Source organism: Aegilops tauschii, chromosome 1 (assembly GCF_002575655.3).
Source record: "Aegilops tauschii subsp. strangulata cultivar AL8/78 chromosome 1, Aet v6.0, whole genome shotgun sequence".
In the NCBI taxonomy this organism is placed as follows: Eukaryota; Viridiplantae; Streptophyta; class Magnoliopsida; order Poales; family Poaceae; genus Aegilops; species Aegilops tauschii.
The window spans coordinates 374,295,733-374,308,952 of record NC_053035.3 but is presented as its reverse complement, the minus strand read 5'-3'; the positions used below and the strand labels follow the sequence as shown (position 1 = coordinate 374,308,952).

Sequence of the window (13,220 nt, the reverse complement as noted above, 5' to 3'; positions counted from 1 at the left end):
ACTTCGCCACCTCTTTACCACATCACGCTGACGCCGCATTGACATTGACTTCCGCGCCAGGCCACATATCTTTAAATAAATTATTTTGCGTAAATTAATTATGCGAGGATTTCTTATATATTTATATTGTTATTTTTTGGACTGCACTATTTTACATGTGTAGGTAATCGACTTTGACTGCGTCACGCGGTCACTTCAGCAAGCCAACGCCGTCATCCCAATCGGCGTAAATTGGCTCGCGTGATCACCTTGTTGGTCGAATTGCCATACCGACATGTTCGGTTGCCTCGGGAACTTCGACATCGCTGAGAGAGCTCTACCTCATCGAGTGTTCGGCACACAGGCCATATTTCTCTTATTACTCATTTTGCATAAATTATTTATTATGCTATGAATTTTGTTTATTTTTATTACTATTATCCCCGTCTTGCACTACTTTGTGTGTGTGCAGGCAATATATTTAGGCTAGGCCGCGCTAACACCTCGGCAAGTCAATGTTGTCATCCCGTCTGCATTGGCCAAGACATGGCATCGCCTCGACGCACGTCCCTGTGTCGGCTTTTCCGCGCTGCCACTCCACCGGACCGACCATGGCACTCAGGCCATATTTTTATTTTTATTATTTACTTCACTTAAATTAATTAAGTAGAATTACTATTATGTTATTACTTTTGGCTTACACTGTTTCATGTGCACAGGTAAATCGACGCCGACCTGTTTCGACGCGTCGGCTGACGTGGGGGCTCCGGCATCACCTGCCGACCTTCTTTGTCACCTCGGCCGAACTGGGAGCTTCACCTCTCCACAGCGGTCGTGCTGTGTCGCCACTTCGGAGTGCTGAGCTCTCCGCTCGGCCACCTCGGGACCAGCCTGGTGGCTGGAACCTTGTCCCGCATCAAGCTCGGACCGCGTCATCAATGTCGAACACATTAACCAGCTAAGTCGCTTTCATGCTCAAAGTTTTAAAAACTTTAATTTGTGTTAAGTTCGACCATGCTCACATGCGTTGTTGGTTAAAAGAAACTCCCATTACCCATGTTAACTGGGGGCTCTTAAAATTTATATGAGCCATTTTATAGTAAATGTGTTTTCTTCTTGGTCGTTGCAAAGTCTTTTTCTACACTCCTTTTTCGACTCGAGTGTATGGTCAATAGCCGGATAGCCTTGCTTCTCTCTAAAGCCGCTCGAGTTTAATTCGCTAAACTGGCCTCGGAGAAGCACTCCGCCTTCGGGATAAGGAGGTTGAAGCAGTAGGCTGACCCGCTTGAAGTCGTGAGATCGGATGTGTCATATTAATGCACGACAGAAACACAAAAAGTTTAATACCAATTTTCGGATTGGCACCAAAAGTTTGATTTAGTTCGAACGTTAAGCTTTTCCATAATTTTTTGGCTTTTCGAGCTTATGGCACTTTTGATCTATTTGTGTGTTTTCCTTTTATGAGGCGGGACATCCTCTTGACCGAGGTACCCTACATAATAATCCAGCTCGAGAAGTCTTTTTCGACCCATAGTTCGGCATTTTTCCTGCCGTCCTGCACCTCAGTGTTGGGTTCGAGCATAAATCTAGCAGTACACTGCCGGACACTTTTTAAACATCGACAATATCAACGGGGGGACTGCGACTTGAGCCAAACCCACCAAAGGCCAAGGTACTCCGAGGAGTCCTCTGCAAAATGTTCTCGGATATTGCTTTATATGCATCAGTTTCGAATTGTTTCTTCGGTCAATAGTTGGGTTGCCCGGCTCCTGTGCTTGCCTCCTATGTTCCGCTTTGTTCGGCTAGGTGTGCAAAGGGAGAACCACTGTGATTGTACTTTCGGTTAAGCTGGTCAAGTACCTCAGTGGAGAAAGTCGAAAACTGACTGTCATAATGAGCGTAAACTAGTCAGCAATCCGACGACTGTGTTAAACGACGGACCTTTCATAAAACTGGCCGAAGTGTTAACGGCTCGACCTCGGCTGACGCCGAACACTAACCGGGGGCTACTAACTGGCCCCAAACTTTAAACTCCTATGACTAGGTGAAAGTTATAGAGCCCGCATATTTGATTTCCTCGTTTCCGCTAAACACAGCCGCCTCCGGGCACCGAGACATCGGCTAAGGGTTGTATTGTAATTATGGAAACACCCTGTGTAGCATCTGCAAAGGGGTCGAAGCCGACGATGGGCCACTTTCAGGTTATAAACAGTCTTCATGAAGAATTTGCCTTCCATAATTATCGTAATAAAGCCATAAATATGAATCAATTTGACTTAAGATTTTGGCCAAGCTGGGTTGCCTGGCTCCTGTGCTTACCCCTACGTTCCCGATTGTTAGGCTAGGTGATAAAGGGAGCATCTTTGTGATTGTTACTACCAGGTCATCTGGGTTAGTACCTCAGACTGGGTGAAGCTGAAAGCTAGCCATCTTAAAGGATATAATTGGTCGGCAATGATGGAAGTGAAAATTTCGATTCCTTTTGTGGACCACAGAGTTCGGGAACTTTCCCCCCAACTAAATCCTCAATATTTTCCTCCCACATTGAACGGAGTTGAGGTTTCATGATCATGATCAACATGACATCCTGGTAAAAGAAACCTATGATGGAACTATTTTTCCCAGAAGATGTACTATAACATACCTCTCCATGTACCTTTGTTTATAGAACCCATATGACCGGATTGCCTTGTTTGCTGTAAATATTTGCCCTTATAAAGGCTTTATAAAGTAGGACAAATACCCTCTGGTTACTGGCCGAGGAGGTTGAAGCCGATGGTCGGTCAACAAAGTTTTGTACAATGCGGATCCGAGCATTAATGATATAGAGTACTTGGATACATAGAATCATTACACATAATTTGTGATTTTACTTCGGATATCGATCCTTAATTCGGCCACCCGTGCCCACATTAAGGCTCGGGGGCTACTGGGCTTCGGGCTTATCATTTACTAATATTAAAGGGGCACGTCGATCCCCTGATCTGGTGTTGCCGTCCGACCAATGTCTCGGGGGCTACTGCATTGCCTATTCAATGCAGAAAATTCAAAGTGCTCAGTGTTCGGCTTGACCGAACTATGGGCAAACGCGTCTTCGGACAACAATAGGTACCAACTGGGACTTATCCAGCATCAAGCTAATATATTACGGCGACTTCTCAAAACCCTCTCTCAAGGGCCCGTCCGCCGATAACTATCTCCTCTAATGTGCATCTCGGAGCCGACACACACCTTGAGGGCCACTGGCTATATATCCCGTCAGTAAATAAATTGCATCAAACAGAAATAAAATCCATAAACAATCAGCCCGAGCCCGAGGTGGTGCATCACCTCAGAAGCAGTCCGGCATAAAGCTCGGCTGCGAGCGGCTGGCTCCATAGAGAACTTTTCAGCGTTAAGCTCGGATAACCTCCTTCAAACTTTTTCAAGCCAAGGTGATCTATGACACCTCGGATATAGTCCGGCATTGGAGCTCAGATATAGTCCGGCGTTGGAGCTCGGATATAGTCTGGCGTTGGAGTTCGGATACAGTCCGGCGTTGGAGCTCGGGTATAGTCCGGCGTTGGTGCTCGGCTGCAAAAAATACCTCGAATGCAGTCCGGCGTTGAAGCTCGGATGCAAGAGGACGCCGCCGCACTGGAACAACTTCAAACCCGAGGTGTGGCGTAAAAAATAACAAGGCATTGATAAAGGCCGAGAACTTAAAGGGGCTCCTCGGATACCTGACGTGTAAACTTTTCGGATTCACTTCAGCGATCCTCAAGATCGAAGATGAGAAGATTTGTTGAACCAGTTTTCAAGACCGGTGACCGAAGATGAAGAACAGTTCAGAAGAATCGAGGAGCGCCCCAACTTGAAGACCGGTTCAGGGGGCTACTGACAGTGTCCTGGACTGGAGGGTACTCCCCACGTCGTCTCCCGACTAGCTGGATCGGGCCGAGGGCCCCCATGGAGGTTCACTCATGGGCCACTTCGGGCAGCCCATGCCGCACACGAGGAAGATTCCACAAGACTTGGTGATCAAGACAAGGACTCCTCTCCATCAGCGTATTCGACTAGGACTCTTGTTATCCTAGGCCTCTCGTACATTATATAAGCCAGGGCCAGGCTAGTCGATAGAGGATGACATTATTCATCATACCCTCAGGTTTAGACCACAACATATGATCTCGAGGTAGATCAACTCCGTAATCATATACATCGAATACAATCAAAAGTAGCATGTAGGGTATTATCTCTTCGAGAGAGCCCGAAGCTGGGTAAAAACACCGTGTCCCTCGTCTCCTGTTACCCATCGATCCTAAGACACACAGCTTGGGACCCCCTACCTGAGATCTGCCGGTTTTGACACCGACAATCTTGACATCACAATTCTGTAGCAAGATGGGGCGGAAACTACCACGCGCGAGCACCCCCTCGGCCTTGGGAAGCAGCACAATATGTGCGTGGTTGATACAGGAGAGGTTCACAGAGTTGTCGTAGAAACCCTCCATCTATCGCAGCATGTCACCACGGACCTACGACCAGGCGGCTTGGTAGAAGGCCGGACCTAGGCCATCGGGCCCGGGAGCGCTGGTTCTGTCGAGGCCCTTGACAGCAGCCTCGAGCTCCGCCATATCGAAGGGGGCGACCAACCTGACGCCATCAACAGTGGCGGCACTCTCGTACAACTCCTGCAGGTCGAAGCGCCAGACGGGGTCCTTGGCCCGGCCAAGGAGGTCAATGCAGAAGGCGTGAAGGGCCTCGGCCTTGGCCATGTGGCCGCCGCCGCCGATGCCGACTTCCAACGCTTTGATCTGGTTGGACACGTAGCGCTGGGACGCCTGGGCGTGGAAGAAGTGGGTGTTGCCATCCCGTTCGCCCACCCGGCAGAACTTCCTCCGTTGCCACCAGAACGCGGCCTGCTGACGGACGAAGAGAGCCAACGCGGCCTAAGCATCACGAAGCAAGGCCGCCTCCTCAGCCGAAAGCACACGATACTCCTCTTACCACCTTCACATTCAAAAGTGTTACGACAATTCCCTGCAGGCCAAGGGTCGGGCATCTAGTTGTCGTAAACATCGGTGATATCAACCCACAAGGCTCCGGAACCGCGCTTGTACTCCCCAACCTCCCCTCCTCCGAGGAGGAGGTTTAGCTCGTTTTCAGCTTGTTAGCACTAATTATATCATTTTCATCCATAAATGACGTTCTAGCTTGCTTCATTTTAGCATTATAATGTTTAATTATGAATTGTTACTAGACCATGATGGCGCGCGTTGCTGCGCCCGTCCATTTTGCCAATAGAATAGTTGCAGTTTATGAAAATATATGGATAAATATTTGTAATTGATTGATTCATCACCAATCTGTGTAGTTTATTATTAGCGAACTGAATAAAAACAACTGGCCTTCATAGTATTTGATTTTGTAAGGAGCGAGAAAAAGCTACAATCCTGCACTTGCCTAATATGATTAATCTGCAGCATAGATAAGTCAAATGATCGAATATCAGTTACCGAACACAAGCTGGAGCACAAATGAGAGACCGATGTACTTGGTGCGCATAACAGAGGAGTATAGACTTCAAGGAGGAGCAATTTTACTAAATATCTGGACAAACACATTCTGTTTTAAATTTGTATACAATGAAGAGAGCTAATCCATGAACAACATCACAACACTGGTTGATGTAGTAATAGAATAGGCATGTCATAATTTAGCGACCAAGGTGATGTTTGCCAACAATTTATGCCCAATAGCATGCATGGAGAGCCAATGTACCCTGAATCAGGCTACAAATGTACAGTATGGTTTTCACGATGGAACATCGTCCGTCACAAATTTGCAGTAGGTATGCTATTCATATCACATTTAGGTTATGTACTTCCCTTTTCTTTTAATCTTTAGAAACATCAATTCATATGGAGACTCATCTCTCAGCTGTAGCACTTCAATACATTGTTATTTACACACTTGAAAGATCAGCATCGTTATAATTTTTTATCTCTTACCGACTCCTTGCCTATGCTCCTTTCACTAACTGACATATGCTATCACAGTCGAAGTCAGACTACTTAATGGTGTATGTATCTTGTCACTTTCTGATCTTTATTTGGGCGGCTTTCGCTCAATCCATGGGACATAATTGTTTTCAGATATCCAGCGCTCGTCCAATTGAAAAGAATGAAAACTAAGACTAATAGCTCGTGAAAAAAAGGAAACGGTGATTTTGCAAATTACATGCAGAAGAATCTAGGTAAAACTGAGGGTGTTCGCTTCCTTCTGAAACAGTGATATCTTCATTTCCCTATAGAGATTTTCCGGAAGGAAAACACGCACAAGGAATTTGTGGCACAATTGGAAGTGGGAAAAAGAAAGTAAGAGACCATGCACAAAATGTGATTTCAAATTAGATTATGCATAGTGCATTATAGCTTCATCTAACATTGCGGCCTTGTCGATTTACAAAAGCTAATATATGCCTGATTGGATACCATATTTCAAATTTCCTTCATGTGAAACACCTCCAACGAAGCAACATAATATGATGGCTTAGTTTTATACTCTGCACTCTAGACAAATTACATTTCTTGGAAGGAACAAAGATAAAGAATTACAGGGAATAAAAAAAAGCTAACCTCGTAGAAGCCATGTCCAAACTTCGATGAGAGCAGGGTGCAACAAATCACCACAGAAAGGTCATGATCACAGTTGTCACCTCAAGCACCACGGAAACACAATTTAGTGTACGAAGCAAGATCAGCCAAAGCCAAAGGCTATTAATCACAAGGGAATAGTCCATCTATCTAGCAAGCAAACAAGCCAATCCCTCACCAAGCAAACATCGATCCGAGGAGCCAAATGGACCGGGAGGGAGAAGATAGGAGTGGAAGGAAATGCCATATGCAAGAGATGAAGCAACAGGCAATCGAGCGGGAGAAAGCTGGCGGTCGCGCGTTAGATTTGGCGCACCGCTTTCGGCGCGCGACTATAAATTGCGGCGCTCGCCACGCGGCCTCCCATCGCTATCCACACTGCCATGCGCACTCCCCCCGCTTCCTTTGCTTTCTCCGCCGCTTCCTCGCCCCATCACCACCGCGCCACCATGCCGCCGCGCCGCCGGGGATCTTCTGGCTACCGCGGCGTCCGCGAGCACCCCTCCGGCGCCTTCTACGCCGAGATCCGGTGTGGCGACGTCCGCCCCGGCCTCGGCACGTTCGAGACCGCACATGAGGCCGCCCGCGCGTACGACGCGGCGGCGTGGCGCCTCCAGAGGCCTCGCGCGCAGATGAACTTCCACGACGTCTTCACACGCGAGCAGGCGCAAGCCGTTGCCCCTCTGCCTCGTCTTATAACAGAACAGGACCGTGAGGAACACTGTCGGTGGCAGCGCCGCCTCCTCATCACCGAGGAGGACGAGCGAGCCATGCCGGAGTGGCGCCGGCGCTACCCGCAGGACGTCGCCGACGAAAATGCCTTCTAGGCGGAGAGGACGGCAAGGCGCCGCGCGGCGCGAGCGGTCAAGCGTCGGTGGAAGGCACTCGCGGAGGCGCAGTGCGATCTCGTTAACGCAGGTGGGGAGTCGTTTTTCAACTCAGACGATCCTCGTTGGAAGACGCGTGGCTCTCTACCTCGGACAACACCAGCGAGAATGTTGATGACGACTCGGAGTAGGTTCTAGTTGCACCGTAGTAGTTTTTATCTAGTTGCACCGTAGTTCTATATATATGCTTTGAACTATGTACGCATTGTGAAATATCTATGTCTCGTTTTTTTATCTATGCATATGTTTTTATTTTAGTTCGGCGTATATATGTTGTTTGAGCGCGTGCGCGCTAAAGTTTGCACTGCCTGCTGGAGCTCCTCACGCGAGCTAAAGTTTACAGCGGCCGCTGAAGCCAGTGCTCCGCGCCGTGCAAAATCAGGCGTTCAGCACGCTGCATACGCTTTTTAGCGCACCGCGCGTTGGGCGGCTGTTGGAGATACTCTAAGAGGGCAAGAAAGATGCGTGTTTATGATTGTATCTAAATGTATAACTACGCAGCATGTCGTCTAATGAATTCCAATTTCAGTTTGAAATGATTTGCTTTTGCAGAATTTTGATTTTGAGGAGTTTTTTCAAAAAGAAGGAATATCCCCGGCTTCTGCATATTTTGGGGAGTTTTTTTCAAAAAGGAGGAATACTCCCGGCCTCCGCATATTTTGGGAGTTTTTTTCCGAAAAGAAGGAATACCCCGGCCTCTGCATTTTGTTTTATTCCTGATATTTGAGGAGGAACCTTTTGAGACACCGCATCAGATTAGAAGAACTCGCAAAAAAAATCAGATTAGAAGAATGCCACTCATCCAGATGGAAGATCATAACATGAAGAACGGCATTCGACCCAGAGGCGAGACTAAGGGGTTGTTCGGAAACCTCCCAGCTCCTAGAAATCCTGAGAGTTGTGGAGCTGGTAAACCGCCGCTCCACAAATTTCAACTACGACTCCACCTGCTCCGGAAGTGGAGCTCGGGAGCGGAGTACCTCCGAACAGGGCCTAACTATACATGAATTGAATGCTGCTCATCTACCATCAGTCCAGCATTTTCCATCGCGCACATACCAGCAGCTCCGGCGTTTCTCACCATACCCTCGCTCTAGCTCTATACAGATTACAGGCAAACATGATAGGCACGCACGTATCCGCGCCGAAGACAGTCATGGCGGCAGAAAGGAGCGGCGATGGTCATGGTGCGGCGGCCAACGCACGCCTTCTCTCGTGCAAGGAAGCAGGAGGGGCGCCGGCTGCGCCAGGAACGTCGGGTACCGCTGCCCCGGCATCACCACCGTCAGGTCCGGCGCCGCCGCCACGGCCTCCATCTGCAAACGCAGTGCAAAAGATAGACAATCATCAGGGATTGATTCAGGTTCAGGTGAGACAGCAGCGCGCCCGTACGCACGGCACGTAGTCATGCAGCTACTGCAGACACGAGCGCGACACGACGTGTACGTCCTCTTGCCACCACTGACACGGCGCACGTGAACCGGACGCACGGCCGCGCATGAGCAGAGCACAAGGAAAGCAGCATGCTCGCGGAAGCCAGAATCTTTCTTTACTCACCTTGGGCGGAGGCGCGAGCTTCTCCGGCGAGCCTTGGTCGCGCGGGTGCCGGCCGGGGTGCGAGTGCGACGGCTGGGCGCGGCGCCCGTGGGCGTCGCCGTCGCCGTCGTCGCGGGAGCCCCGGGAGGCCGCCCAGCCGGGCTTGATGAGGTGCTCGAAGATGGCCATGAGGAGGAACATGGCGATGAGGATGGCGGTGGCGGCGAAGCCGAATGAGATGGCGCTGGCGTTGGTGGAGGACCCGAGGTCCTTCATGGAGGAGGCGCCGTCGTCCCGCGCGTCGCCCGACGGGGTGGCGGCGGCGGCGTCCCCCGTCCACGGCCTTGACTGCTGCCCCGCGAAGCTGCTCATGGCGATCGAGCTAGCCGACCGATCGCTCGCTCGCACAGCTCTTCCCGTGATCTTGGCTCGGTTCTTCAGTTGTGCTAGCTCCACCGCCTAGGCAGGGGAAATGCGGGCACCAAACACGGCTGAGTTCACCGTGCCCTTCCTTATCTGTTCGCCATGCGCATGTGACCCCCCTGAAGACGCATCACGTTCTACATGTGAAGAGGTAGAAAATTATAAGAAACTTGCGGCACGTCTGGCACCTTCCACTCTATGGCATTTGTTTTTTGCGTAAGCAAGATCTGGTTGGATAAGCACTCTGGTGTGGCAATCCGAACCAGGTGTCCAGAATTGGCAACTGCAATGCCATCACACCACGTACACGCATACTAATCACACTGCTACGGAAGAAACTAAAATGCAGAGTAGTAGCTTGTTTCTGTCTCTCATCAAGTCAAGAATAAAGCTAAAAAGCATACAGAAAAAGGAAAAGAGCAGGGAAGCACAAGGACGGGCTGAAACCCAAGTTACAGAAGCAAGTACTCATTCTTGAACCCCGGGGAGTCAGGAACACCAAATTGCAGGCAAAAGAAGCTCACTTTTAGTAGTACCACCTCCCTGCAGCTGCCAAGAAGCATCAACTGCCTGTTTGCATCCAGTCCTCGAGCCAAATGCCAAGAACCAACCCTACAAGACCGAGGAGCAATATAGCTTGGATATAGTACGTCTCTCTCTCTGTGTGTACTTAAAGGGAGGAGATCTCACTCGGGCAATGGTGGTGGTGGGGAGGGGAGGAGTGGTCAAGAGGGGGAGGAACAAAAGGAAAAGGTGGGAGAACAAAAAGAGCGTGGGCGGGCTTGGGGGCTGCCCACCTTCTTCTACAGAGATTCAACAGCCTGATGATGCGCATGAGACTGCTGCAAGAGAGAATGGTGCAGAAAAATAATCACAGAATCATGTTTGGGCTGGGCACCTCAAATCAAAGCAGCGGCTCCTCATCCCCATGCACATCAACCACATGACCCTACGACCATTGTAGCAGATTGATTTGCAGTAGAGCAGAGTAGAGGAGGAAGAAAGGAGATGGAAATGATACACAAGGGGGCCAAGGAAAAGGCAAAGCTAGAGAGAGAAAGGGAAAGAGGCGCATGAAAAGAATAGATGGAGGTCCGGCTAGGTCTTTGAAAGTCAGTGTCAATAATGGGGGTGCGTGTCAGGCGGCTCAGGTAAGATGGCAGGATTGCACTGCTGCTCCTGCTGGAACGCGCCCGTTTCTATCTACCCGGCACCGCATCTTGGCATGTGAACCGTGATGTGACACGACATGAGGAGGAGCAATTCACAAAGCGATTTCGTGCCTGTTCAGAAATTGGCAAGGCATTTGGAAGGGGAGGGAACCAAGGAGATGGGATGAGAGGAATGGGGGGAAGCAAAGCACATCCCTTTGCTTGCAAGGTGAAAAAGAAAGAAAAACCCAATGGCAGGGAGCATTTGTTTGTTGCTACGGGCAAGCAAGAGATGCGTCCCTCGTAGAAGTATTATTAGTATTATTCTGCAAGTGAATGTATGTGTGGTGTGCGGACGACAGGGAGGCGTGGCCTTTTGAGGCTCCAAGGCAGCGGGGGTCCTACTGCTCTACTGCAACCACATGACCATTGTACTCTCTCTGCATTGAACCATTGTACACTCGGTTGTACAGGCTGCTCTCCATCTGAATCCACTCCAACATCAGATGGTGTACTGATTTCCAAGATAAGTGCACTGCATGGTCTAATTATCATCATCAGTGTGTGTCTATGATAATATACAGTATAATCTTATTACTAATTGAGCGTTTTAAGCCACTATGGTGCAATGCCACTGGCCTATTCCCTAGCATGATGCATCAGTGTGCATGGATGGGTACAACGCAAGATAGGCTGTCTGCTGCGCGCAAAGGGACATGGCACGAGCCCGGCCACCTGGGCTGCCACATGGGACGGAGTACCCGTCCCCAACATGCCATTTAACTATGTCTGAGGAAGTAATTGTCTGGTACCCCAGGCCAGGCCCCAACTCCTAACCAACATTCAACTAAATTTTGGATAACATGTAGGGAATCCATCCAGTGTGATAAAAAAAACAAATCTAGCTCTAGCCAGTTTGATATGTGGGTAGCGTACGTACGTGCCGTCAAGCCTTGGTCTTCGACTCCAAATTCTTCAGTTCCGCGGAAGAACTGTGCAGTAAGATATTGTATAATCCTTGGAGCCCATGCGTTCAGGTGCGCCAAATCTCGCATAGGATCCTCCCGGCAGGCAGCGGATCCGCCAAAAAGCTGCGGCAATCACCGGCGGAGCGGCTGAATCTACCCGTCTTCCCCCGCTTTTCCGCATGGTAGTCTGCACTGCGACGATCGTATCGCGGTGTCATCAGTGTATCTGTAGTAGTACTACAACGGATGCGCTGTGTCTACCGGTAAAAGCGAGCGCTACTATGATTGGCACAGCGACTTGGGCGATGTTCAGCTGGTGACTGATGATTAGCGTCCATGGAGGCGAAATTACGTTCCTTCCTTCCTTATGACTGACAGCATTATTTTCCCCCGTGCAGACTTGCTTTCTCCTGCCCCCTCCCCCTGAGCAACATCGAGCCTATCTGCGATAAAATAAGGGGAGGCTATTGTGTAATCTCATAATCTTGCCTCTAGAGCGAATAATCTTGCCTCCAGAGCGAGTAATTTTGGGTTCAGTTGATTTTCAACCTCAGCTTTGCAAATTTTGATTCTCCAAAGCTTCCGACCAGTCACGTATGGGATAAATATACCCATACCGGGAAAAGTCGTCTGTGAATGTAATGAATGAATCAAAACCATCCACGACTTAACATTAAGGGGTCCACATTTGTAGGTGTGAATTAATTCTAAAACCCCAATGACTCTTACTGCTCTTTTCTTAATTGTATTTGCGAATTTTTCTTTAATGCAATCGACACATTTTTTTACATCCGAGAAGTCTAATGGGAGGAGTATTTCATTAACTAAGCGTTCCATCCCCCTCACCCCCCCCCCCCCCCTCTCGAAATGTGCCCCAAACGACAATGCCACAATTTCGAAGAATGATTAACTCCTTTCCATTTCTTCTCAACATTAATTTCATCACTCACATGCATAATTGAATCACTATTAAGAGATAAACATGTATAGTTGGTCTCGTCTAACACCGAGGCCTACATTCTTATTACGTTTGTTCAAAGCAAACTGTTTGTTGCCAAAATAACACTCATAAATATCATCATCTAATCGAGAAACTAAAATCAAATTCCTACTTAAGGTAGGCACATAAATAACATTATTCAATCTAAGAGTTTGGCCGGTGTATAGCTCCAATGTGAGAGATCCCACAGCTTCAACATCGGCTTCAACTCCGTTCGCAACCTTAAGCTTTCTTGTTCCTCCTCTTATAGTTTGGATCGTATCGAATCCCTGAATAGAGTTAGCAACGTGAGTGGTTGCACCTGAATCAATCCACCATGACTTTATAGAAAAATTGACATAAAGAGATTCATCTACAAAAGTTATTTCATCAGTACCTCTTTTGTTCATCCATTTCAGAAAGCCTGGGCAATCCCTTTGGTAGTGTCCCTCCTGCATACAGCATTTTCTCCAGTAGTGGAGCTGCTAGGAGGAGAAGAAGAGTTGCCGACTTCTTTACCCTTGAATGGTTTGGGGTTGAATGGCTTAGGTCCTTCTTTCTTGAATTGCTTTTTCTGAGGCTTAGGGAAACCTTGCCCCTCATGCTTTCTCTTGTTAGAGCCAACATGAAAAACATGGTCTTTTTGTTGCCTCATGATC

The 13,220-nt window shown here is 48.7% G+C and overlaps 2 protein-coding genes across 4 annotated transcripts; one reads left to right on the top strand and one right to left on the bottom strand.

The window, feature by feature from the left end:
- Positions 1–7,000: 7,000 nt before the first annotated feature.
- Positions 7,001–7,444, top strand: LOC109772914 (ethylene-responsive transcription factor ERF073-like). Its single transcript, XM_020331616.1, has one exon. It carries the CDS (start codon positions 7,001–7,003, stop codon positions 7,442–7,444), a length of 444 nt encoding a protein of 147 aa, XP_020187205.1.
- An 816-nt stretch (positions 7,445–8,260) lies between these two features.
- On the bottom strand, positions 8,261–10,896 carry LOC109772901 (uncharacterized). Of its 3 annotated transcripts, none has more exons than XM_040387253.3 (3): positions 9,988–10,896; positions 9,062–9,600; positions 8,261–8,820 (listed from the first exon to the last, which is right to left on the bottom strand). In XM_040387253.3, exons 2-3 carry the CDS (start codon positions 9,410–9,412, stop codon positions 8,659–8,661), a joined length of 513 nt encoding a protein of 170 aa, XP_040243187.1. In that variant the 5' UTR covers positions 9,413–9,600; positions 9,988–10,896; the 3' UTR covers positions 8,261–8,658. The 3 variants fall into 3 exon arrangements, with proteins under 3 accessions (XP_040243187.1, XP_020187193.1, XP_073354564.1); XM_020331604.4 differs by having other exon boundaries at positions 10,362–10,783; XM_073498463.1 differs by lacking the exon at positions 9,988–10,896 and having other exon boundaries at positions 9,062–9,981.
- Positions 10,897–13,220: the final 2,324 nt, after the last annotated feature.